The sequence below is a fragment of the Scyliorhinus canicula genome, chromosome 1, assembly GCF_902713615.1.
Source record: "Scyliorhinus canicula chromosome 1, sScyCan1.1, whole genome shotgun sequence".
Classification (NCBI taxonomy): domain Eukaryota; kingdom Metazoa; phylum Chordata; class Chondrichthyes; order Carcharhiniformes; family Scyliorhinidae; genus Scyliorhinus; species Scyliorhinus canicula.
Genome location: NC_052146.1, coordinates 3,213,387 through 3,240,911, shown reverse-complemented (window position 1 = coordinate 3,240,911; position 27,525 = coordinate 3,213,387). Strand labels below are relative to the sequence as shown.

Below are 27,525 nucleotides of genomic sequence, written 5' to 3'. Positions count from 1 at the left end.
TCGCTCTCTCTCCACAGACGCTGTCAGGCCTGCAGAGGTTGTCCAGTATTCTCTGTTTTTGTTTCAGACTCCAGTGCCCGCAGTAATTTGCTTTTAACTTCTGGAAATATTGAGCTTAGTCTATTAGTATGATAAAATAAATCAGTTAAATTCTGACAAAATATCTCACCTAAAAAATTTAACTTTGATCCTTGAATAAAGAGCCATTAGAATGGAGGAAAAATAATAGGAAACAAAAAACAAATTGAATTTGATGGGAAATTAAATCGATGGCAGATACTTTCCATTCAAAATACCTTTTGTGTTCCCAAATAGATATTAATAAAATTACATTGACATTTTCAAACTTCCAATATTTTTGAAGACTCGCGGTGACTGAGCTGATGATGTTGGGTGTAACGGTGCTAAACACAGTGACCTCGGAGCGTGGGAGTGTCAGACAGATTCGATCAGCCTGAAGTTGGTTCAGAATCACAACCGTCATTGTCTCCGTGGGAGTTGCTCTGGATCTTACTGACATCACAGCACACCCGTTACCTGGAAAAATCTGACATTTTACAACAAATTGAGTTTTGTGTATGCATTTTCTTTGGAAATTGAATGGGGGATACTTTGAATAAAATGTGTTTATTTTGTTTTCTGAGCAGGGCTGTGTCGTGCAAATCTCCTCAGTACTGACCTTTAAAGATGTAGTGACCTGGAAACACTTCTCAGCCATGACAGAGAGGATAGCTCTCACTTCCCGAGTCAGGAAGTCCCATCCCGGGAATTGAGCCCATAATCTAGGTCAGTATTCCCTGAGGGGGGTGCACAGGTGCTGTACTGAGGGGAGATGCACAGGTGCTGTACTGAGGGGGGTGCACAGGTGATGTACTGAGGGGAGATGCACAGGTGCTGTACTGAGGGGAGATGCACAGGTGCTGTACTGAGGGGAGATGCACAGGTGCTGTACTGAGGGGGGTGCACAGGTGCAGTGCTGAGGGGGGTGCACAGGTGCAGTACTGAGGGGGGTGCACAGGTGCTGTACTGAGGGGAGTGCACAGGTGCTGTACTGAGGGGGGTGCACAGGTGCTGTACTGGGGGGTGCACAGGTGCTGTACTGAGGGGGGTGCACAGGTGCAGTACTGAGGGGAGATGCACAGGTGCAGTACTGAGGGGGGTGCACAGGTGCTATACTGAGGGGGGTGCACAGGTGCTGTACTGAGGGGAGGTGCACAGGAGCAGTGCTGTACCGAGGGGAGGTGCACAGGAGCAGTGCTGTACCGAAGGGAGGAGCACAGGTGCTGTACCGAGGGGAGATGCACAGGTGCTGTACTGAGGGGAGATGCACAGGTGCTGTACTGAGGGGAGGTGCACAGGTGCTGTACTGAGGGGAGGTGCACAGTACAGAGGTGCTGTACTGAGGTGCTGTACAGGAGGTGCACAGGTGCAGTGCTGTACTGAGGGGAGATGCACAGGTGCAGTGCTGTCTTCCCGGCCCCGTCCACCCTCTCATGTGGATGTAAAATCTCCCACAGCAACTATATGAAGAAGAGTTCTCCTTTGTGTACTAGTCAACATTTATCTTTCAATCAATAAATTACAACAGTGACTGCACTTCAACTGTGCGTCATTGACTGTAAAGCTTTGGGTCCGCAAGTTGCAAAAGGTGCTTTGTGTTTTTTTTTGTAAATTTAAAGTGCCCAATAATGTTTTTCCAATTTAGTGTGGCCAATCCACCTACCCTGCACAACTTTTGATTGTGGGGCTGAAACCCACGCAGACACGGGGAGAATGTGCAAACTCCATACGGACAGTGACCCGGGGCTGGGATCGAACCTGGGACCTCGGCGCCGTGAGACAGCAATACTAACCACCACGCTACCGTTCGGGTGCTAAGGGGCTGTTTAGCACACTGGGCTAAATCGCTGGCTTTGAAAGCAGACCAAGCATGCCAGCAGCACGGTTTGATTCCCGTAACAGCCTCCCCGAACAGGCGCCGGAATGTGGCGACTAGGGGCTTTTCACAGTAACTTCATTGAAGTTTACTCGTGACAATAAGCGATTTTCATTATTCACTTTCATTTCATTTCATTCATTTCATTTCATTTTTCATTTTCATGTCAATGAAAGTTATTTCTAAAGTTCTACTTGCAATCTGAATATGTCATTTACAGAATTTGTTAACTCAATATAAATTATTTTAGATTTTTTATCTCATTCATTCTTGGAGTGTGGGCATTGCGGACTAGGCCGGCATTTATTGCCCACTCCTAATAATCTTTATTATTGTCACAAGTAGGCTTACATTAACACTGCAATGAAGTTACTGTGAAAAGCCCCTGGGCCCCACACTCTGGTGCCTGTTCGTGCACTTAGAACATACAGTGCAGAAGGAGGCCATTTGGCCCATCGAGTCTGCACCGACCGACTTAAGCCCTCACTTCCACCCTATCCCCGTAACCCAATAACCCCTCCTAACCTTTTTGGACACTAAGGGCAATTTAGCACGGCCAACCCACCTAACCTGCACATCTTTGGACTGTGGGAGGAATCCGGAGCACCCAGAGGAAACCCACGCAGACACGGGGAGAACGTGCAGACTCCGCACAGACAGTGACCCAAGCTGGGAATCGAACCTGGGACCCTGGAGCTGTGAAGCCACAGTGCTAACCACTGTGCTACCGTGCTGCCCAATTGAGGGAGAATTCAGAATGTCCAAATGACCTAACAAGCATGTCCTTCGGGACTGTGGGAGGAAACCGGAGCACCCGGAGGAAACCCATGCAGACACGGGGAGAACGTGCAGACTCCGCGCAGACTGTGACCCAAGCTGGTAATGGAATCCGGATCCCTGGCGCTGTGAAGCAACAGTGCTAACCACCATGCCGCCCAATTGGCCTTCAGCGGGCAGTGGCAAATTGTCTTCTGAACCGCTATTGTCTATGTGTTGTAAGACTACCCACAATGCTGTTAGAGAGGGATTTTGCCCCAGCGACAGTGAAGGAACAGCGATATATTTCCAAGTCAGGATGGTGAGTGACTTGCAGAGGAACCTCCAGGTGGTGGGGTTCCCAGGTATCTGCTGCTCTTGTTCTTCTAGATAGTAGTGGTCATGAATTTGGAAGGTGCTGTCGAGGGAACCTTGGTGAGTTGCTGCAGTGCATCTTGTAGATGGTACACACGGCTGCCACTGTGCGCCGGTGGTGGAGGGTTTGAATGTTTGTGGAAGGGGGAGCAATCAAGCGGCTGCTTTGTCCTGGATGGTGTCGAGCTTCTTGAGTGTTGTTGGAGCTGCGCTCATCCAGGCAAATGGAGAGTATTCCATTACACTCCTGGCCTGACCTTGTAGATGGTGGACTGGCTTTGGGGAGTCAGGAGGTGAGTCGTTTGTTGCAGAATTGCTAGCCTTGGACATGTTCTTGAACTAACAGCATTTATATGGTTATTCCAGTTCAGTTTCTGATCAATGGTAACCCCAGGGTGTTGATTGTGGGGGATGCAGCGATGGTAATGCTAATGAATGTCAAGGGGCGGTGGTTAGATCCTCACTTAGAACATAGAACATTACAGCGCAGTACGGGCCCTTCGGCCCTCGATGTTGCGCCGACTCGTGAAACCATCTGAAGCCTATCTGACCTACACTATTCCATTTTCATCCATATGTCTATCCAGTGACCACTTAAATGCCCTTTAATTTGGCGAGTCTACTACTGTTGCAGGCAGGGCGTTCCACACCCCTACTACTCTCTGAGTAAAGAAACTGCCTCTGACATCTGTCCTATATCTACCACCCCTCAATTTAAAGCTATGTCCCCTCGTGTTGGTCATCACCATCCGAGGAAAAAGGCTCTCACTGTCCACCCTATCTAACCCTCTGACTATCTTATATGTCTCTATTAAGTCACCTCTCAGCCTTCTCCTCTCTAACGAAAACAACCTCAAGTCCCTGAGCCTTTCCTCGTAAGACCTTCCCTCCATACCAGGCAACATCCTAGTAAATCTCCTCTGAACCCTTTCCAAAGCTTCCACATCCTTCCTATAATGTGGTGACCAGAACTGCACGCAGCACTCCAGGTGCGGCCGCACCAGAGTTATGTACAGCTGCAGCATGACCTCGTGGCTCCGAAACTCAATCCCCCTACTGATAAAGGCTAGCACACCATATGCCTTCTTAACAGCCCTATTAACCTGGGTGGCAACTTTCAGGGATTTATGTACCTGGATGCCGAGATCTCTCTGTTCATCTACACTACCAAGAATCTTGCCATTAGCCCAGTGCTCTGCATTCCTGTTACTCCTTCCAAAGTGAACCACCTCACACTTTTCCGCATTAAACTCCATCTGCCACCTCTCAGCCCAGCTCTGCAGCTTATCTATGTCCCTCTGTAACCTATAACATCCTTCAGCACTATCCAGAACTCCACTGACCTTTGTGTCATCTGCAAATTTACTAACCCATCCTTCTACACCCTCTTCCAGGTCATTTATAAAAATGACAAACAGCAGTGGCCCCAAAACATCCTTGCGGTACACCACTAGTAACTGAACTCCAGGATGAACATTTGCCATCAACCACCACCCTCTGTCTTCTTTCAGCTAGCCAATTACTGATCCAAACCGCTAAATCACCTTCAATCTCATACTTCCGTATTTTCTGCAATAGCCTACCGTGGGGAACCTTATCAAATGCCTTACTGAAATCCATATACACCACATCAACCGCTTTACCCTCATCCACCTGTTTGGTCACCTTCTCAAAAAACTCAATAAGGTTTGTGAGGCATGACCTACCCTTCACAAAACCGTGTTGAGTATCGCTAATCAACTTGTTCTTTTCAAGGTGATTACAAACCCTATCTCCCACAACCGAAGTAAGGCTCACAGGTCTATAATTACCAGGGTTGTCTCTACTCCCATTCTTGAACAAGGGGACAACATTTGCTATCCTCCAGTCTTCCGGCACTATTCCTGTCGACAAAGACGACATAAAGATCAAGGACAAAGGCTCTGCAATCTCCTCCCTGGCTTCCCAGAGAATCCTAGGATAAATCCCATCTGGCCCAGGGGACTTATCTATTTTTACATTTTCCAAAATTGCTAACACCTCCTCCTTGTGAACCTCAATCCCATCTAGCCTGGTCGACTGTACCTGAGTATTCTCCTTGACAACATTGTCTTTCTCCAGTGTAAACACTGACGAAAAATATCCATTTAACGCTTCCCCTATCTCCTCTGATTCCACACACAACTTTCCACTACTATCCTTGATTGGCCCTAATCTTACTCTAGTCATTCTTTTGCTCCTGATATACCTATAGAAAGCCTTAGGGTTTTCCTTGATCCTATCCGCCAACGACTTTTCGTGTCCTCTCCTCGCTCTTCTTAACTCTCCCTTTAGGTCCTTCCTGGCTAACTTGTAACTCTCAAGTGCCCTAACTGAGCCTTCATGTCTCATCCTAACATAAGCCTTCTTCTTCCTCTTGACAAGTGCTTCAACTTCCTTAGTAAACCACGGTTCCCTTGCTCGACAACTTCCTCCCTGCCTGACAGGTACATACTTATCAAGGACGCGCAGTAGCTGTTCCTTGAAAAAGCTCCACATTTCGATTGTACCCATCCCCTGCAGTTTCCTTCCCCATCCTATGCATCCTAAATCTTGCCGAATAGCATCATAATTGCCTTTCCCGCAGCTATAATTCTTGCCTTGCGGTATATACCTACCCCTGCCCATCGCTAGAGTAAACATAACCGAGTTGTGATCACTATCACCAAAGTGCTCACCTACATCTAAATCTAACACCTGGCCGGGTTCATTACCCAGTACCAAATCCAATGTGGCCTCGCCCCTTGTTGGCCTATCTACATACTGTGTCAGAAAACCCTCCTGCACACACTGCACAAAAACTGACTCATCTATAGTACTCGAACTATAGTATTTCCAGTCAATATTTGGAAAGTTAAAGTGCCCCATAACAACTACCCTGTTACTCTCGCTCCTGTCGAGAATCATCTTTGCAATCCTTTCCTCTACATCTCTGGAACTATTCGGAGGTCTATAGACAACTCCCAACAGGGTGACCTCTCCTCTCCTGTTCCTAACCTCGGCCCATACTACCTAAATAGACGAGTCCTCAAACGTCCTTTCTGCCGCTGTAATACTTTCCTTGATTAACAATGCCACCCCCCCCCCCCCCCCCCCCCCCCCCTCTTTTACCATCTTCTCTGTTCTTACAGAAACATCTAAATCCTGGAACCTGCAACAACCATTCCTGTCCCTGCTCTACCCATGTCTCCGAAATCGCCACAACAGCGAGATCCCAGGTACCAACCCATGCTGCAAGCTCATTATTCCGCCTTATTCACCTTATGCCACCTTATTCCGGATGCTCCTGGCGTTGAAGTAGACACACTTCAAACCAGCGTCTCGCTTGCCAGTGCCCTCTTTCGAACTTTTAACCCTATCCCTAACCTCACTACTCTCAACATCCTGTACACTGGGACTACAATTTAGGTTCCCATCCCCCTGCTGAATTAGTTTAAACCCCCTCGAAGAGCACTAGCAAATCTCCCCCCCAGGATATTGGTACCCCTCTGGTTCAGGTGATGACCATCCTGTTTGTAGAGGTCCCACCTACCCCAGAATGAGCCCCAATTATCCAGGAAACCAAAACCCTCCCTCCTGCACCATCCCTGTAGCCACGTGTTCAACTCCTCTCTCTCCTTATTTCTCACTTCGCTAGCACGTGGCACGGGTAACAACCCAGAGATAACAACTCTGTTTGTTCTAGCTCTCAGCTTCCACCCTAGCTCCCTGAATTTCTGTCTCAAATCCCCATCTCTCTTCCTACCTATGTCGTTGGTACCTATGTGGACCATGACTTGGGGCTGCTCCCCCTCCCCCTTAAGGATCCCAAAAACACGATCAGAGACATCACGAACCCTGGCACCTGGGAGGCAACACACCAACCGTGAATCTCTTTCGTTCCCACAGAACCTCCTGTCTGTTACTCTAACTATGGAGTCCCCAATGACAAGTGCTCTGTTCCTCTTCTCCCTTCCCTTCTGAGCAACAGGGACAGACTCTGTGCCAGAGACCTGTGCCCTATTGCTTACCCCTGGTAAGTCGACCCCCCCAACAGTATCGAAAACGGTATACTTGTTATTGAGGGGAACGACCACAGGGGATCCCTGCACTGCCTGCCGGTTCCCTCTCCCTCCCCTGACGGTAACCCATCTACCTTCTTCTTTTACCTGAGGTGTGACTACCTCCCTATAACTCCTCTCAATAACCCCCTCCACCTCCCGAACTTGTAGAAGATGGTCATTGCCTGGCACTTATGTGACATGAATGTAACTTGCCGCTTGTCAGCCCAAGCCTGGATATTGTCCAGATCATGCTGCATTTGGACATGGATTATCTGAGGAGTCGTGAATGGTGCTGAACATTGTCCAGTCATCAGTGAGCATCTCCACTTCTGACTTATAATGTTCATTAATGAAGCAGCTGAAGATGGTTGGGCCGAGGACACTACCCTGAGGAACTCCTGCAGTGATGTCCTGGAGCTGAGATGATTGACCTCCAACCACCACAACCATCTTCCTTTGTGTCAGGTACAACTCCAGCCAGCGGAGAGTTTCCCCCCTGATTCCCATTGACTCCAGTTTAGCTAAGGGCCCTTGATGCCTTCCTCGGTCAAATGCTGCCTTGATATCGAGGGCAGTCACTCTCACCTCACCTCTGGAGGTGAGGCTCTTTTGTCCATGTTTGAATCAAGGCTGCAACGTCAGGAGCTGAGGGGTCCAAGTGGAACCCAAACTGAACATCTGTGAGCAGGTTATTGCTGAGTAAGTGTCATGGTTAAGTACAATGCTGTTGCCGATGGCCCACAGCGTCTCATTGTTTCCCAGTCACGGTTTGCTAGATCCTGACTCATTTAGCACGGTGGCAGTGACACATAACACAATGGAGGGTACCTCAATGTGAAGACGGGACTTTGTCTCCACAATGACTGTGCGGTGGTCACTCCTACCAACACTAGCACGGACAGATTCATCTGCAGCAGGCAGATTGGTGAGGATGAGGTCAGGTGTGTTTTTCTCAGGGCAGCACGAGGCGCAGTGGTTAGCACTGCTCCTCACGGCGCGAGGTCCCCGGGGGGGGGGGGGGGGATAGAGGGGGATTGAGCGTGGGGCGGGGGTCAGTCGATCACAGAGTTCCCCTGTGTGCAGATGACCACCTGTCACACATTCTGGACCCGGTTGGGAGCTTTGATGGGATCCTGGGGATTGTGGATGAGTTTGGCTGCTTTTTGGGGTATAAACTGAACATAGCAGAAAAGTGAGGTATTCCCAATTAATGTTTGGGGACAGAAGAGGCTGGGAAATTGCCGTTTTCGGTGGTGGGGGGGGGGAGATTTTGCTATCTTGGGATAGCAGGTGGTGCAGAGCTGGACCCAGCTGCACAAGATGAACTCGGCGTTGCACCTGGAAGGAATGAAGGAAGACTTTAAGAAGTGGGATGTGCTGCCATTGTGTTTGGCGGGGCGGGGGCAGATTGTGTTTGGCGGGGCGGCTGCAGATTGTGTTTGGCGGGGCGGCTGCAGATTGTGTTTGGCGGGGCGGCTGCAGATTGTGTTGGGCGGGGCAGCTGCAGATTGTGTTTGGCGGGGCGGGTGCAGATTGTGTTTGGCGGGGCGGCTGCAGATTGTGTTTGGCGGGGCGGCTGCAGATTGTGTTTGGCGGGGCGGCTGCAGATTGTGTTTGGCGGGGCGGCTGCAGATTGTGTTTGGCGGCTGCAGATTGTGTTTGGCGGGGGCAGATTGTGTTTGGCGGGGCGGCTGCAGATTGTGTTTGGCGGGGCGGGGGCAGATTGTGTTTGACGGGGGCAGATTGTGTTTGGCGGGGCGGCTGCAGATTGTGTTTGGCGGGGCGGCTGCAGATTGTGTTTGGCGGGGCGGCTGCAGATTGTGTTTGGCGGGGCAGCTGCAGATTGTGTTTGGCGGGGCGGGTGCAGATTGTGTTTGGCGGGGCGGCTGCAGATTGTGTTTGGCGGGGCGGGGGCAGAATTTGGCGGGGCGGCTGCAGATTGTGTTTGGCGGGGCGGCTGCAGATTGTGTTTGGCGGGTGCAGATTGTGTTTGGCGGGGCGGCTGCAGATTGTGTTTGGCGGGGCGGCTGCAGATTGTGTTTGGCGGGGGCAGATTGTGTTTGGCGGGACGGCTGCAGATTGTGTTTGGCGGGGGCAGATTGTGTTTGGCGGGGCGGCTGCAGAATTTGGCGGGGCGGCTGCAGATTGTGTTTGGCGGGGGCAGATTGTGTTTGGCGGGGCGGCTGCAGATTGTGTTTGGCGGGGGCAGATTGTGTTTGGCGGGGCGGCTGCAGATTGGGTTTGGCGGGGGCAGATTGTGTTTGGCGGGGGCAGATTGTGTTTGGCGGCTGCAGATTGTGTTTGGCGGGGGCAGATTGTGTTTGGCGGGACGGCTGCAGATTGTGTTTGGCGTGGCGGCTGCAGATTGTGTTTGGCGGGGGCAGATTGTGTTTGGCGGGGGCAGATTGTGTTTGGCGGGGCGGCTGCAGATTGTGTTTGGCGGGGGCAGATTGTGTTTGGCGGGGCGGCTGCAGATTGTGTTTGGCGGGGGCAGATTGTGTTTGGCTCTACAAAGGGTGAATGTGTTCTCGTCGTGTGCTAGAGTAAGTCTTATCCAGTTTAAGGTGGTGCATAGAGCCCACGTGATGGTGTCCAAGATGAGTTGGTTCTTTTCGGGGGTGGAGGATCCGTGTTGGGGGGGGGGGGGGGGGGGGGTGGTGCAGCGAGACATGTGCACATGTTTTGGGATTGTCCGAGGTTGAGGAAGTTTTGGAAGGGATTTTCAGACTTAATGTCCAAGATTCTGGGGTAGAGGTGGCTCGGAGTCTGGAGGTGGCGATGTTTGGAGTGGAGAGGGAGGCCGGTGTCTTGGCCTTTGCCTCCCTGATAGCCCGGGGGCGGATTGTGTTGGGGAGAGTCGGAGGTGCCAACGGGGTATAGGGGGAGTGACCTGGCAGAGTTTTTGCATTTGGAAAAAGTTACGTTTGGCATTCGTGGGATGGAAGATGTTTATCGCCTTCATTGAGGAGTATGGTGGCGGGGTGGGGAGGGGGGTGGGGGCGGTGGCTGGGTGGTGGTCCAGGGAGAGGGGGGGGGGGGGGGGGGGGGGGCGTTTGTCACCTCTTAGCTTTTGTATTTTTGTGAATATGTATATATTAAAAATGCCTTCAATGAGATGTTTTTCAAAAATACTGTATACAGATGTATGTAGAGGAAACAGAGCAGTGTGTTCAAGAAACTGAAATAGTCATTGGTTTGGATCATGTCTATAACTGGTTTAGGCTTCGCTGCTGCACTTTGATTCTTGATAACAGCAGCTGATTTTCCGATTTGATGCCATGTTTTAGAATTATATTCTGGGATTCCACCTGCTTTCAGAACTATTCATTCATGGGACGTAGGCACGACCGGCAGTTACCGCCCATCGCCAGTCACCCTTTTGAGAATCTGGAAATGTTACAGTCCCAGGTTGTGTAGACACAGCCAGTGCTGCCCGAGAGAGAGAAAGAGAGATCATTGGCTTTGGCGTGGAAACCAACAAGTTTGGGACTCCTTTCCGTTAACAACCAACCAGTGTAAAATGTTCAGGCAGTCCATGGGATACGAGAAAATTAGCTGAAGGAAATAATTATCCTTTTGGGAGAATGTTTCATTCAAAGGAAAAGAATTGTAATAACTCTGTGTTTCCACTTGGTGTCAGTATGCACCACACCACTGAATCCTACTCGAGGGATTTGTGTGTTATCACTACTCCACACAACTTTATTATGGCCAACGATAGACAATTTGAAACATTACTGTGACATGGGAAAAGAAAAAAGACTTGCATTTATATTTTCATAACCAGCAGTTGTTCAGCCAATGAAGTGTAGTTACTGTTGTTATGGAGGAAACGCGAGTCACACACAGACATAGAATTTACAGTGCAGAAGGAGGCTATTCGACCCATCGAGTCTGTACCGGCCCTTGGAAAGAGCACCCCACTTAAGCCCACACCTGTAACCCAGTAACCCTACCCAACCCCTTTGGAGACTAAGGGCAATTTAACATGGCCAATCCACATAACCTGCACATCTTTGGACTGTGGGAGGAAACCGGAGCACCCGGAGGAAACCCACGCACACACGGGGAGGATGTGCAGACTCCGCACAGACAGTGACCCAAGCGGGAATCGAACCCGGGACCCTGGAGCTGTGAAGCAACAGTGCTAACCACTGTGCTACCACACCATCCTGACTTGGAAAGATATCGCCATTCCTTCACTGTCGCTGGATCAAAATCCTGGAACTCTCCCTGACAGCACTGTGGGTTTACCTACACCACACAGACTGCATCGGTTAACTCACCACCACATTCTCCAGGGCAGTTAGGGATGGGCAACAAATGCTGGTCTAACGAAGCTCACTTTTTAAAAATAAATTTAGAGTACCCAATTATTTTTATTTATTTTTATTTTTTTTATTTTCCAATTAAGGGGCAAGTTAGCCTGGCCAATCCACCTAACCTGCACATCTTTGGGTTGTGGGGGCGAAACCCACGCAGACACGGGGAGAATGTGCAAACTCCACACAGACAGTGACCCAGGGCCGGGATTCGAACCCGGGTCCTCAGCGCCGTAGGCAGCAGTGCTAACCACTGTGCCACTGTACGGCCCTTGAAAAGCTAATTGTGAGAACTGCCACAAACAGCAGCAGTAATCAGACAGATTGCCCTGCTCATCCGACATAATCCTATCAAATGTTTTACACCATCCAAGGAGGCAATGGAAAAAACAGTTTAACAGCATTTCTGACAGTGCGGAGCTCCCTCAGTACTGACCCTCTGACAGTGCGGCACTCCCTCAGTACTGACCCTCTGACAGTGCGGCACTCCCTCAGTACTGACCCTCTGACAGTGCGGCACTCCCTCAGTACTGACCCTCTGACAGTGCGGCACTCCCTCAGTACTGACCCTCTGACAGTGTGACTCTCCCTCAGTACTGACCCTCTGACAGTGCAGCACTCCCTCAGTACTGACCCTCTGACAGTGCGGCACTCCCTCAGTACTGACCCTCTGACAGTGCGGACATCCCTCAGTCCTGACCCTCTGACAGTGCGGCACTCCCTCAGTACTGACCCTCTGACAGTGCGGACCTCCCTCAGTCCTGACCCTCTGACAGTGCAGCACTCCCTCAGTACTGACCCTCTGACAGTGCGGCACTCCCTCAGTATTGACCCTCTGACAGTGCGGCACTCCCTCAGTACTGACCCTCTGACAGTGCGGCACTCCCTCAGTACTGACCCTCTGACAGTGTGACTCTCCCTCAGTACTGACCCTCTGACAGTGCAGCACTCCCTCAGTACTGACCCTCTGACAGTGCAGCACTCCCTCAGTACTGACCCTCTGACAGTGCGGTACTCCTTCAGTACTGACCCTCTGACAGTGCAGCACTCCCTCAGTACTGACCCTCTGACAGTGCGGACCTCCCTCAGTCCTGACCCTCTGACAGTGCAGCACTCCCTCAGTACTGACCCTCTGACAGTGCGGCACTCCCTCAGTATTGACCCTCTGACAGTGCAGCACTCCCTCAGTACTGACCCTCTGACAGTGCAGCACTCCCTCAGTACTGACCCTCTGACAGTGCGGCACTCCCTCAGTACTGACCCTCTGACAGTGCGGCACTCCCTCAGTACTGACCCTCTGACAGTGCGGCACTCCCTCAGTACTGACTCTCTGACAGTGTGGCACTCCCTCAGTACTGACCCTCTGACAGTGCGGCACTCCCTCAGTACTGACCCTCTGACAGTGCAGCACTCCCTCAGTACTGACCCTCTGACAGTGCGGCACTCCCTCAGTACTGACCCTCTGACAGTGCAGCACTCCCTCAGTACTGACCCTCTGACAGTGCAGCACTCCCTCAGTACTGACCCTCTGACAGTGCGGCACTCCCTCAGTACTGACCCTCTGACAGTGCAGCACACCCTCAGTACTGACCCTCTGACAGTGCGGCACTCCCTCAGTACTGACCCTCTGACAGTGCGGCACTCCCTCAGTACTGACCCTCTGACAGTGCAGCACTCCCTCAGTACTGACCCTCTGACAGTGCGGCACTCCCTCAGTACTGACCCTCTGACAGTGCAGCACTCCCTCAGTACTGACCCTCTGACAGTGCAGCACTCCCTCGGTATGGACCCTCTGACAGTGCGGCACTCCCTCAGTACTGACCCTCTGACAGTGCAGCACTCCCTCAGTACTGACCCTCTGACAGTGCGGCACTCCCTCAGTACTGACCCTCTGACAGTGCGGCACTCCCTCAGTACTGACCCTCTGACAGTGCAGCACTCCCTCAGTACTGACCCTCTGACAGTGCAGCACTCCCTCGGTATGGACCCTCTGACAGTGCGGCACTCCCTCAGTACTGACCCTCTGACAGTGCAGCACTCCCTCAGTACTGACCCTCTGACAGTGCGGCACTCCCTCAGTACTGACCCTCTGACAGTGCGGCACTCCCTCAGTACTGACCCTCTGACAGTGCGGCACTCCCTCAGTACTGACCCTCTGACAGTGCAGCACTCCCTCAGTACTGACCCTCTGACAGTGCAGCACTCCCTCGGTATGGACCCTCTGACAGTGCGGCACTCCCTCAGTACTGACCCTCTGACAGTGCAGCACTCCCTCAGTACTGACCCTCTGACAGTGCGGCACTCCCTCAGTACTGACCATCTGACAGTGCGGCACTCCCTCAGTACTGACCCTCTGACAGTGCAGCACTCCCTCGGTATGGACCCTCTGACAGTGCGGCACTCCCTCAGTACTGACCCTCTGACAGTGCAGCACTCCCTCAGTACTGACCCTCTGACAGTGCGGCACTCCCTCAGTACTGACCCTCTGACAGTGCGGCACTCCCTCAGTACTGACCCTCTGACAGTGCGGCACTCGCTCAGTACTGACCCTCTGACAGTGCAGCATTCCCTCAGTACTGACCCTCTGACAGTGCGGCACTCCCTCACTACTGACCCTCTGATAGTGCGGCACTCCCTCAGTACTGACCCTCTGACAGTGCAGCACTCCCTCAGTACTGACTCTGACAGTGCGGCACTCTCCCTCAGTACTGACCCTCTGACAGTGCAGCACTCCCTCGGTATGGACCCTCTGACAGTGCGGCACTCCCTCAGTACTGACCCTCTGACAGTGCAGCACTCCCTCAGTACTGACCCTCAGACAGTGCGGCACTCCCTCAGTACTGACCCTCTGACAGTGCGGCACTCCCTCAGTACTGACCCTCTGACAGTGCAGCACTCCCTCGGTATGGACCCTCTGACAGTGCGGCACTCCCTCAGTACTGACCCTCTGACAGTGCGGCACTCCCTCAGTACTGACCCTCTGACAGTGCGGCACTCCCTCAGTACTGACCCTCTGACAGTGCGGCACTCCCTCAGTACTGACCCTCTGACAGTGCGGCACTCCCTCAGTACTGACCCTCTGACAGTGCAGCATTCCCTCAGTACTGACCCTCTGACAGTGCGGCACTCCCTCACTACTGACCCTCTGATAGTGCGGCACTCCCTCAGTACTGACCCTCTGACAGTGCAGCACTCCCTCAGTACTGACCCTCTGACAGTGCAGCACTCCCTCAGTATTGACCCTCTGACAGTGCGGGACTCCCTCAGTATTGACCCTCTGACAGTGCGGCACTCCCTCAGTACTGACCCTCTGACAGTGCGGCACTCCCTCAGTACTGACCCTCTGACAGTGCGGCAGTCCCTCAGTACTGACCCTCTGACAGTGCAGCACTCCCTCAGTACTGACCCTCTGACAGTGCGGCACTCCCTCAGTACTGACCCTCTGACAGTGCGGCACTCCCTCAGTACTGAGCCTCTGACAGTGCGGCACTCCCTCAGTACTGAGCCTCTGACAGTCCAGCACTCCCTCAGTACTGACCCTCTGACAGTGCAGCACTCCCTCAGTACTGACCCTCTGACAGTGCGGCACTCCCTCAGTACTGACCCTCTGACAGTGCGGCACTCCCTCAGTACTGACCCTCTGACAGTGCAGCACTCCCTCAGTACTGACCCTCTGACAGTGCAGCACTCCCTCAGTACTGACCCTCTGACAGTGCAGCACTCCCTCAGTATTGACCCTCTGACAGTGCAGCACTCCCTCAGTGCTGACCCTCTGACAGTGCGGCACTCCCTCAGTACTGACCCTCTGACAGTGCGGCACTCCCTCAGTACTGACCCTCTGACAGTGCGGCACTCCCTCAGTACTGACCCTCTGACAGTGCGGCACTCCCTCAGTACTGACCCTCTGACAGTGCGGCACTCCCTCAGTACTGACCCTCTGACAGTGCGGCACTCCCTCAGTACTGACCCTCTGACAGTGCAGCGCTCCCTCAGTACTGACCCTCTGACAGTGCGGCACTCCCTCAGTACTGACCCTCTGACAGTGCAGCGCTCCCTCAGTACTGACCCTCTGACAGTGCGACACTCCCTCAGTACTGACCCTCTGACAGTGCGGCACTCCCTCAGTACTGACCCTCTGACAGTGCGGCTCTCCCTCAGTACTGACCCTCTGACAGTGCGGCACTCCCTCAGTACTGACCCTCTGACAGTGCGGCACTCCCTCAGTACTGACCCTCTGACAGTGCGGCACTCCCTCAGTACTGACCCGCTGACAGTGCAGCACTCCCTCAGTACTGACCCTCTGACAGTGCAGCACTCCCTCAGTACTGACCCTCTGACAGTGCAGCACTCCCTCAGTACTGGCCCTCTGACAGTGCAGCACTCCCTCAGTACTGACCCCTCTGACAGTGCAGCACTCCCTCAGTACTGACCCTCTGACAGTGCAGCACTCCCTCAGTACTGACCCTCTGACAGTGCGGCACTCCCTCAGTACTGACCCTCTGAAAGTGCGGAGCTCCCTCAGTACTGACCCTCTGACAGTGCGGCACTCCCTCAGTACTGACCCTCTGACAGTGCAGCACTCCCTCAGTACTGACCCTCAGACAGTGCAGCACTCCCTCAGTACTGACCCTGACAGTGCGGCACTCCCTCAGTACTGACCCTCTGACAGTGCAGCACTCCCTCTGTACTGACCCTCTGACAGTGCAGCACTCCCTCAGTACTGCACTGGAGGGTCAGCCTATATTTTTGAGTTCAATTCCTTGAGTGGGATTTGAACCCAGAACCTTGTGGCTCAACGGGTGAGATGCTCCCAACTGAGCCACAACTTGCACACAGTACAACAGAATAGAAGTGAATGAGAAATTATTCTTGCTGATGCAGCACTCGTGAACATATCGGAGAAGCCACAAGAATTAAATTTGATTGATCACAGAAACAGCGGCTTAAAGCATGTTTATAGCTTTTCCTGAGCTGTAAGTATTTAATTACTCCATAACAGATCTCCGTGTTTTACAGATCAAGATTTTAGTTCTGGTAGTTTTTTATAAAAATGTAACTTTAGAGTACCCAATTAATTTTTTCCAATTAAGGGGCTAAATTGCGAGGCCAATCCACCTACCCTGCACATCTTTGGGTTGTGGGGTTGAAACCCACGCAAACACGGGGAGAATGTACAAACTCCACACAGACAGTGACCCAGAGCCGGGATCGAACCTGGGCCTCGGCGCCATGAGGCGGCAGTGCTAACCACTACGCCACTGGGCTGCTAATTTTTTAGTTTTAACAGTAATAATATTGATTTTGTTACTTTAGATAAATAAAAAGATTAAAAATTACATAAACATGTTAACTTGCCTTTTAACTGACGTTGCAGGATTATTAAAGGTGATGGTGAAGTTCTGGAAGAAATTGTTAGCAGGGAGAGACACAAAGAAATAAATAAGGTAAAAAAAATTCCAAGTCTGAATTGTAAGGAGTCAAATTTTTGATGACCACCATCGACAGAAACTGGGTTACAGGTGATATCTTTTATTCTTTAAACTCTGTTTTAATGTTATAGTAACGCTTCCCACAGTTATCTTCTCATCAGATTCTGGGATGAAATCAGCTTCAAAAATCCCCACAAATGCATTCTTTATTCAGTCCTTGTCCAGCGGTGATGCGGCCACTGCATGGAATCTCCCCACCCTTTTATTTCAAAGTAGCACTTAGCGAAGCGGACATTGTCAACAAGGGGAGGGTGGAAGTTCTGCTCTCCCAAACAGCCAACAAATCCTCTTGATGACAGCAGCCGTGATGCAGAAGGAGGCCACACCTGTTTTTGTTCATCATCTTGGTTCCATGACTCCATAAGACATAGGAGCAGAATTAGGCCACTCGACCCATCGAGTCTGCTCCACCATTCAATCATGGCTGATATTTTCTCATCGCCATTCTCCTGCCTTCTCCCTATAACCCCTGACCTGGTTCGATTCCCGCACCAGCCTCCCTGGACAGGCGCCGGAATGTGGCGACAAGGGGCTTTTCACAGTAACTTCATTGAAGCCTACTCGTGACAATAAGCAATTTTCATTTCATTTCATCCCCTTATTAATCAAGAACCTACCTAGCTCTGTCTTAAAGACACTCAGTGTTTTGGCCTCCACAGCCTTCTGCGGCAAAGTGTTCCACAGATTCAGCACCCTCCGGTTGAAGATACTCCTCATCTCTGTTTTAAAGTATCCCTTTAGTCTGAGATTGTGTCCTCTGCTTCTAGTTTTTCCTCCAAGTGGAAACATCCTCTCCACGTCCACTCTATCCAGGCCTCGCAGTATCCTGTAAGTTTCAATAAGATCCCCCCCAATCCTTCTAAACTCCAATGAGTACAGACCCAGAGTCCTCAAACGTTCCTCATATGGCAAGCTCTCCATTCCAAGGATCATTCTTGTGAATCTCTTCTGGACCCACGCAGACACGGGGAGAACGTGCAAACTCCATACAGTCACCCAAGATTGGAATTTAGTCTGGGTCTCTGTGAGGCAGTATGTTTATGTAGGGATGTGTGCACATGTATGTAAAGGTCTATGGCTATCTTTATATAAGGGAGTGTGTATGATGATCTATGTATGGGTACATTTATATAGGGTGTGTGTGTAAGGGTGTTTAGATAGGCTTGTGTGGGTGTCCGTGTCTATAGGTATGTTTTTTTTGGGGGGTCTCTGTGGGTATGTTCTATGGGGGTGTTTTGGGGGTCTCTGTGGGGGTGTTTTGGGGAGTGTCTGTGGGTATGTTCTATGGGGGTGTTTTGGGGGGTGTCTGTGGGTATGTTCTATGGGGGTGTTTTGGGGGGTGTCTGTGGGTATGATCTATGGGGGTGTTTTGGGGAGTGTCTGTGGGTATGATGTATGGGGGTGTTTTGGGGGGTGTCTGTGGGTATGTTCTATGGGGGTGTTTTGGGGAGTGTCTGTGGGTATGTTCTATGGGGGTATTTTTGGGGGTCTCTGTGGGTATGTTCTATGGGGGTGTTTTGGGGGGTGTCTGTGGGGGTGTTTTGGGGGGTGTCTGTGGGTATGTTCTATGGGGGTGTTTTGGGGAGTGTCTGTGGGTATGTTCTATGGGGGTGTTTTGGGGAGTGTCTGGGTATGTTCTATGGGGGTCTCTGTGGGTATGTTCCAGGGGGGTGTTTTGGGGGGTCTCTGTGGGTATGTTCTATGGGGGTGTTTTGGGGGGTCTCTGTGGGTATGTTCTATGGGGGTGTTTTGGGGGTCTCTGTGGGTATGTTCCAGGGGGGTGTTTTGGGGGGTCTCTGTGGGTATGTTCTATGGGGGTGTTTTGGGGGGTCTCTGTGGGTATGTTTTGGGTGGTGTCTGTGGGGGTGTTTTGGGGAGTGTCTGTAGGTATGTTCTATGGAGGTGTTTTGGGGAGTGTCTGTGGGTATGTTCTATGGGGGTGTCTGGGGGTGTTTTGGGTGGTGTCTGTGGGGGTGTTTTGGGGAGTGTCTGTAGGTATGTTCTATGGAGGTGTTTTGGGGAGTGTCTGTGGGTATGTTCTATGGGGGTGTCTGGGGGTGTTTTGGGGGGTCTCTGTGGGGGTGTTTTGGGGAGTGTCTGTGGGTATGTTCTATGGGGGTGTTTTGGGGGGTCTCTGTGGGTATGTTCCATGGGGGTGTGCGTCCATGATAAAAAAAGATAGTGAGAATTTAAAGGCCCATCTGGAATCTTACCATAGAATCTGATTGAAATTCTAAAATCTGGATTGCTTTAGACAATCAGTTCCATTCCCCTGACCTGCCTACGTAGCCACAAGTGTCTCTCCAATCTTATTTTGAAATCATTTGACTCCAGTTGTAACAAACATCCTTGAGCCCAGCACGCTCCAGGCCATTCCCACTCATTCTGTTAAAAAAAGGTTCTTCCTCACATTCCTCTTCCACATTTTGCCCAAAATCTTAAATCTGTGTCCCTGGTAGTTTGTACTACCAGCTATTGGGAGAATCTATCCCTGTCATAATCTTGTAGATGTCTATCAAATCTTCCCTCAATCTCCTTTACATTGAGAACAACCCTGGCGTCGCCAACCTGACGATAAGTTTCTGGTTTTGCAGCTGTCGACGATGGGCGATGGATTCACTTTCCAGGTGAAAATGGGCCTGAATCAAAGGTGACGGGAGGTGACTGTCTCTGGGATTACTGCAGCTTTCAAATCTCACGCAAGCTGCGATTTAGAATGATTTTTTTTGATGACTTCTCATTAGCTTTTAATAAATTGCATTGCAGTTGCAATTTTATTATTTGTGTTATAAAATGTCAAGTTTCATCTTGCTAATGACACTGTAATCAGTCACTGAATTTGGTTGTACTGATTGTTCCGTTTTAGAGAATTATAAACTATTAGTGAATCACAGATGCAGATACTTTAAGTAAGTCCAATGGATGCAATTTCCCTGCTGATGTCGAGGTAATTACTAGGAGGAAAAATGGAGATGTCATGGTTGCTGTGGCAATTAATTGAGATTTGAGCTCAGTCTCTGCATATAAGTAGGACACAATTATTTTCGCCACGTGCGGTACTGAAGGAGTGCTGCCTTGTTAGACTCATGCTTGTCTGTTTGGGTGCATGTAAAATATCACACAGCAGTTTATAATGTCCTGGTCAACATTTATCCCTTAACCACTTGGTTTGCTCTGCCGTTTCATTGGGCACTTGAGAGTCAGCAACAGTGCTGTGAGTCTGGAGTCAGACAGACCAGATTAGTGAACCAGATGTTTTTTACAACACTCGATAATAGTTTCATGGTAATCATTATTACTGAGACTAGTTTTATAGTCCTGATTTTATTAATTAAATGTTAAGTTCCATTAGCTGCCACGTTGGAATTTGAAGCCCTGTCCCCACTCTAGTACAGCGACATTACTATTATGCCACCATGTTCATCTATAGAACAAGGGGAAACTACATTCAGAAGTTATTGGGACAGCGCAAGGGTGTGAAACCCGCTGTTGAACTTGGAAATGCCCTTACAGAGCTCTAACGAAACCACATCTGGAATAATTGTCCCTTAACCAAGTTCATGGTGACACTGAAGTGTCCGCCAAGACCTTGTGATCAGTTCCTTGAACCGTCCAGGGGGAGGGGCGGGGGTAATTAGAGCCACGTTGAATCGCCCATGAATGTAACAGTTACCGTGACTACCAAATGAGAAGTACAAAGACATTTCCCCAGAGAAAGTAAATCACCTTTGAGTTTTTTTTGCATTGGCCTAAAATAATCAGCCATTTATACAGTCATCGATTAAACCCCAAACCAGCTCTGTTACCCCCTGCCTGAATTCAGCATGTAGCTGGTCAAATTCTATTGTCTACACGGACTCTGAGAATATGCTAATGAGTCAGCGTTGCAATCAGAAGTAATAAATAAAACACAAAGAAAAGTAACGCTGCCCCATTTTCATTTAATCCATGTAACGTACAATTATGCACAAAAGCACACCCAGGCATAACATTGCATGACAACAGCCAGAAGTTTGTGCAAGAATGGAGTGTTACATACAAGTGAACAGATATCTCAAAATTTCCCTTTCTACCCACTTACATAACTAAAATGTAAGGAATGGAGACCCAGGGCAGCAGATTAAATCTAATATTTAATTAATTTGGGATACTCAGCTATTTAACAGGTCAAACAAATTGTACACAATTTTTAGTTGCAATATTTAACTTGCTTTATATGTAACATTTCTATAAATAAAATATAACAAACACTTCTGAATAAAAAAATTACTGTCAAAGTTATCAATATATCCATGGATTTTGCACAGAACAGAGGACGTGAGGCTTCAGCAGCTTATTATGCTTCAATGCAGCAAGTTGTCTTACTTTTCATCAGTAAGACGACCAAATGTTCACCGCTTGTGAAGGGTGTGGCTGGATTTATTTGTGACCCTTTGGTGAGTTGTAAAGAACACTACAAATCTGTACATTGTGTGCACCAGCCGTGCATTGCCGAGGAGTAGATGGTAATATACTGAGCTGTTGGTCAGTGTAACAGCTTTATAAACTGTTTCTATAGCAATGCTGCATGCAGCTTTGCTGTAAATAAATAAAGCGGAGGTAAAGGTAATTAAACATTGAATGGCTAACTGCAGTTTCCAAGCAAGTGCTGGGGACTATCCCTCAGCATCAGGAACAACTTAAGAGGGCCTTAAAATATCAGTGCACTAAACATTTGGAATTAACTCAGTAAATCTTATGGAAAAGTGTGCTATAATTTGTACTGATAATGAGAATTAAGTATCAGTATTTCTACAGAACAGCATTGTGGAGAAACACAGTGAAATTCAATGAAATCAGTCTTCATTAGTGTCAATGCTGATGCACCCCTTGCATTGCTGTTCTGCAATATAACAGTGCAAGTGCCAGATTTGTATCTAGTATATATGATGGTGGAGATCTTAAATGTGCATCTTTGTTGGGTTCAGAGCAAAGGTACTCCCACCAGTTCTGAGATACAATGCAGGGTGGAGCCGGACTGCAAATCTTCAAAACTCAGTCGGTTAGGAGTCTACACGTGGTACAATAACAGTGGCACCATATATGCTGTGGAGAGGAAGGGAGGGAGGAAATGAAGTAAATTCTTATCATGGTCTCTCCATCATAATGAAATAGAAACACAAAGATATTTGCCACTTGCTTCAGTCTTTGGGACCAATGGAATTTTGCAGCTTCATAACAAGTATCTTAACAGTTTTAGAATGAAAAGGTCTCCAGCTCAAATTATTATACGGGGAAACGAACCTATTACAACAAACTCTGTGTGGTTGAAAGCAAAGGAAGCTACTATCCAATGGAAACTGCATACAGTGTAGGGGCCACTCAGTAGGACTCATCTTGGAAGCTTTGGATCATGGCATTAGGTTGTAAATTCTATTTCTGTATAAAAATCTGAAACTCAAGAGGATAGCAGTTCCTTATCTCTGGAAGAGGGAAGAGAATTAATGCTTTAACCGGCAGTCACCAAAAGGTCACATCTATTCCAGTCCACCCAATACATTGATTGTCAATGCCACGATTACCAATTATGAATAGTGGTTGTATATTGCACTTGTGCAATGGCAGTTAAATTATTCTTGGTCCATAAAACAACTTTATATATATATGTTCAAAACAAAATTCTATGTTTGAAATATTAATACAATCTGAAGGATTTGTTACCTCCTGCAGTTTATCTACACACATAAATACTTCTCGCCTTATTTAAACCTACATTTACATGTCTTGCTTTACATTATCTACACACAATATTGTTACAGAACATTTCCAACATCTCCCTGCAGAGTGCATCTGTTACATGGTTTAACTTTCTTGTGCGTTAAATTTTAGGATTTGTCAAAAATCATCTCAATTTCACTTGCCTTTTAATGATTTCATCATTCAGGTCAATCTAGTATATGTACTGGTAATATTAAATACATGGACAAACCTTTCAGTAACAGGAAAGCATAACAACTAATTATATTGAAACTGTTCTTGGTGGGTTAAGTGGGATTAAGTGCAGTATAGTAAATGGGAACAGTAAAGTGTTGCAATAGAGAATGGTGCAATTCAGTCTCGCACACAATTGTGTCCCTTCCCTCATCAACACATTACAGAGCTGAGGGAGGAGAGTTCCATTAAACTCAGTCATCTATCTCCAGAAGGCTGCTTTCAAAGAGGCATTGGCAGAGACTGGGAGTGGGGTGCCTGTCGGTGCAAGGACATTGATGAAAGAGGGAAATTAATGTGACAAAAAGATCAGAAAGCTACTCAGTGAGCTTTGTGAATCGGAAATTTACTCAGTTGAAAAAAATGATCATTTGGGAGAAATGCATTCACTGTCATTACCTGCAGTGCTACCATTGAGAACTGAGACAGACTCCATTTTTGTGTGAGGAATGTTGAGGTTAGTTCCTTCTCCTTTACAGTTCTCTAACTGAGAGTTGGGAATAAAGGATGGTTAACAGCTTTCAATTCTCGTTGAACACCAACCATTCAGACGCTAAAATATGACAAGTGAAATGAACCACCAGCCCTAACCACTCAAACTTTCATTACTATTGGAAGCACATGGGTTGACCTGCTTTCAAAACTTGAGATCAATGAATGGATTTTGCCAACTGCCTGAAAACCTGTAGCAATGTAGAACTCATTTGTTACTTTTGTAAATGAAACACTTTTATATATGTGTGTAAGGAGCATTGGCATCTCCGAGTAGCTTTCTTAAGAGAACTCTATTAAAATCAAACCATTAGTCATGCACATGTAAAATAAAGTGTCAACTTGAACATGTAAAAAATGTCTTAATTAATGATCAGAAAATCAAGCTGTCCTAAAAATGCAAAGAAGCTAAAATGTAACTGTCGATTTAGCATCTTTGTTGAACAGGGAAATTCCTTGTGTGTTCATACTTTTTAAAACTACTAACATCTGGATTTGAAGTTACAAGATAACGCACCCATTTGCTCTGACTTCTAGGTCAGTGAACACTTGACTAATGACCATTGTTTAACTCCAAAGACCAACACTTGTTTTTTCATTATACAGATCGAGTAAACTTTATTCATATACCCAAAAACTGCACTTCTTTTGATCCTCACTGACTTTTAGCGCGGGAAGTCCAGTTGTTTGTCTACACTCTCTACCTTGTGGCTTTTGTGGTGGACATGTCAAAAATAAACTTTTTCGATACTTTAATTTATTATTCAGTGATACATCTTTTCCAGCCATTTAATTTACTTTAGACTATAGCTAGTCTAGGTTTAGGCTGTTGAAAGTTTATAAGACGTAACCGAAAATTGAAATTATCTGAAGTCCAAAATGCAATCGGCCCCAAGGGTTTTGGATTTAGGATACTCGACCTGTCACACCTTATATCACATCGGATTCTCTCTCCCTTCTTATGCAAATGACAAACACAAGTCTCTGCTGATTTAGAATCAGCATCTCAGTTTAGGTGAAATGCAAATTCAACTGATAACAGACCCCCTCAAAGTGAAAAAGAATCACAGAAACACCAGGTTTGAATTATCTAACATTTGGCATGAAATCTTGTTTATAACTAATCTGTCATCACTGCAAAAATAATGTTATCCTTTTGGATGGTATTAAGTTTCTTATTAGCAAGCCAACAAACCAAGTTATTTTATACACGGCTTATTTTTTTCACTTGGACGGTTTGGACCTGCGATTTCAGGAGATTTGGCAAACTGTCTTGGATTAATCCTCAACCTTTACAGTCTACATATGAGGATTACTCTGACACCGATGTTAAATGACTGTCATGCACCACTAGGGATAATGCAGTGACATGAGATAGTAACAGAATTCCAATCTAAAGTGAAAATCAGTGCAAAAACAGAGATTTTACAGTATCAAGTTACTAAAGCTAAACTGCATGAAACAGCTAATCTTGTGTGGTGTTCCTGCTGAATTTCAAGAAAACGTTTGGAAAATATCTGGTCTGTAACAGAAACCTAGTGAACTAAAGGTACCAGAAGTTACTGTGAACAGGAGGCATGGGTATTTACAATAGTCATTGCCAAAACCTGAATAGAAAAGGTGCAGAATTAAGCAGGTTCTAAAAGTTTGAGCTACATCTCTATGACTAAGTTAAGGTTAACTTTTCAGCTAGTGTTCCACAAATGCAACACTGCATTAAGGCCTGCAGTTCACATTAAACACAATGAGTTCACATCTTCAGTATCTTTTTTGTTAGCACCATGGTACTCATTCACCTGCAGTGCTTGCTTCAATTCTTATGTCACAAGCAGATTTTTAATTAGCTACGTTGACCCATTGCCCTGAAGCGGACTTGTCGCCCTCTCTCAGTATCTTGCCACTGTTAAACACCAGATTCCAGTTTTGATACGCCAGTGCGACCCCAGCATCCTGCAGTGATGCTCATGCTCCTCTGACTGCGCTCCTTGTCTCGATCTCGCTCGCTGTCAGACTGGCTATGTGTCCGCTCAGGCTTTGGAGGTATGGGTGCTGTTTGCTGGCTGGAGATTGTGCGCAGCAAGTGGTTCCGTTTCCTCAGGAAGTCTGTCTGTCCAGGTAACCCAAAGCTGCCCTTGCGCAGCACCATTCTGGAATTATTTTTCGCAGGACGTGCTCGATGGTTATACTCCAGCTGAGATAGATGTGCTGCATATCCATCTGATAAAAACTAGAGGAGCACAACACCGCAATCAAGATATGCATTTTGCTGGGCGTTAAGACAATATGTTGATGCTCATTAAATGGCCAAAGGCTAGAAATGTACACCTCTTTAAAAATATATGGTCAAGAAACTTCACATATAGAAATGATTAGCATTTCTGTGACACTTCACAACCCAGAGCATCCCAAAGCACTTTTTAAAAAAAAGAATCTTTATTGTCACAAGTAGGCTTACATTAACACTGCAATGAAGTTACTGTGAAAAGCCCCTAGTCACCGCATTCCGGCACCTGTTCGGGTACACAGAGGGAGAATTCAGAATGTTCAATTCACCTAACAGCACACCTTTCAGGACTTGGAGGAAACCAGAGCACCCGGAGGAAACCCACGCAGACACGGGGAGAACGTGCGGACGCCGCACAGACAGTGACCCAAGCCAGGAATCGAACCCTGGTCCTTGGCGCTGTACCGGCCTCCCCGAACAGGCGCCGGAATGTGGTGACTAGGGGCTTTTCACAATGACTTCATTGAAGCCTACTTGTGACAATAAGCCATTATTATTATTATTAAAGCAACAGTGCTAACCAATCAACTAATCAAGTACTTTTGAAGTGTCGTCATTGTTAAAATGTAGGAAATATGGCAGCCAATTTATGATGTAAATGGTAGGATAACCTATTTTAACTATGTTGGCTGAGGTATTAATATTGGCACAGAAACGTAGTGAGAACTCCCCTACCTTTCTCTGAATTGTGCCCTGGAATCTTTTTTACAGCCAACTGATCGTAGCTCAGACCTCAGTTTAATTTGCCAATTAGTTTCTCACCCAAAGATGGAACTTCTGAAAATGCAACACTCCTTCAGTGCTACACTGAATTATCAGCCTAAACTGCGGGACAGGAAAGATCGACGGCACGGTAGCACAGTGGGTGGCACTGTTGCTTCACAGCCAGGATCGCAGGTTCGATTCCCAGCTTGGGTCACTGTGCGGAGTCTGCACATTCTCCCCGTGTCTGCGTGGGTTTCCTCCGGGTGCTCCGGTTTCCTCTCACAAGTCCCGGAAAACGTGCTGTTAGGTGGACTGGACATTCTGAATTCTCCCTCCGTGTACCCTAACAGGCACCGGAATGTGGCGATATGGGGATTTTAACAGTAACCTCATTGCAGTGTTAATGTAAGCCTACTTTTGACAATAATAAAAAGATTATAAGATTATTATTATGAAAAGAGCACAGCAGTGTTGGAGGTGCCGTCCTTTGGGTGACCTATTACACTTAGGCACTGTCTGATTAATGCTGATCTCCGAGCGCTATTTGAAAAACAGCAGAGGTTACCTTGCTGTCCCAGAAAAAATTCCTCTCAACCAACATCACCAACAAAATGGACCTCGGTTCTGCTCCGCCGTTCAACAAGATCTTTGATGATCTGATTGTAACCTGAACCCCACATTCCTGCCTATTCCCGATAACCTTTCACCCCCGTCTTAATCAAGAATCTCTCTCGCTCTGCCTTAAAAGTATCCAAAGATTCTGCTTCCACTGCTTTTTGAGGAAGAGAGTTCCAGAGACTCGCCACCCTCTGAGAGAAAAAGATTCTCAACTACGTCTTATCTGAGAGACCCCTTAATTTTAAACATTGACTCTGGAGTTCTAGATTCTCCCACAAGAGGAAACATCCGCTCCACATCCACCCTGTCAATACCCCTCAGCATCTTAAAAGGTTTCAATCAAGTCACCTCTTATTCTTTGAAACTATAGTGGATACAAACCTTAACCTGTCCAACCTTCCCTCATCAAACTACCCGCACATTCCAGATTAATCTAGAAAACGTTCTCTGAACTGCTTCAAATGCATTTATATCTTTCCTTAAATGAGGAGACCACCGCCAAACAAAATACTCCAGA

At 48.1% G+C, this 27,525-nt stretch overlaps 2 protein-coding genes across 7 annotated transcripts in view; one reads left to right on the top strand and one right to left on the bottom strand.

Annotated features, from left to right (window-relative positions):
* The window catches only part of LOC119968157 (2-oxoglutarate and iron-dependent oxygenase domain-containing protein 2-like), a 61,657-nt gene extending 37,503 nt beyond the window's left edge, over positions 1–24,154 (top strand). For 2 of the 4 annotated variants that reach the window (XM_038801232.1, XM_038801182.1), the window contains 3 exons: positions 648–786; positions 16,825–16,894; positions 19,534–19,600. Coding sequence is in view for 2 of the 4 variants with exons in the window: in XM_038801182.1 (XP_038657110.1) it covers positions 648–678 (31 nt within the window). In the remaining 2 variants the exon portion in view is untranslated. Of the gene's footprint in view, positions 1–647; positions 787–16,824; positions 16,895–19,533 lie in introns of all 4 variants that reach the window. The other 2 variants (XM_038801201.1, XM_038801176.1) reach the window with 2 other exon arrangements.
* Positions 20,861–27,525, bottom strand: part of LOC119967898 (membrane-associated phosphatidylinositol transfer protein 2) — a 157,107-nt gene continuing 150,442 nt past the window's right edge. For all 3 annotated transcript variants that reach the window (XM_038801029.1, XM_038801090.1, XM_038801156.1), the window contains one exon: positions 20,861–25,628. In XM_038801029.1, coding sequence (XP_038656957.1) covers positions 25,305–25,628 — 324 coding nt within the window. In that variant the 3' untranslated portion in view covers positions 20,861–25,304. The remainder of the gene's footprint in view (positions 25,629–27,525) is intronic.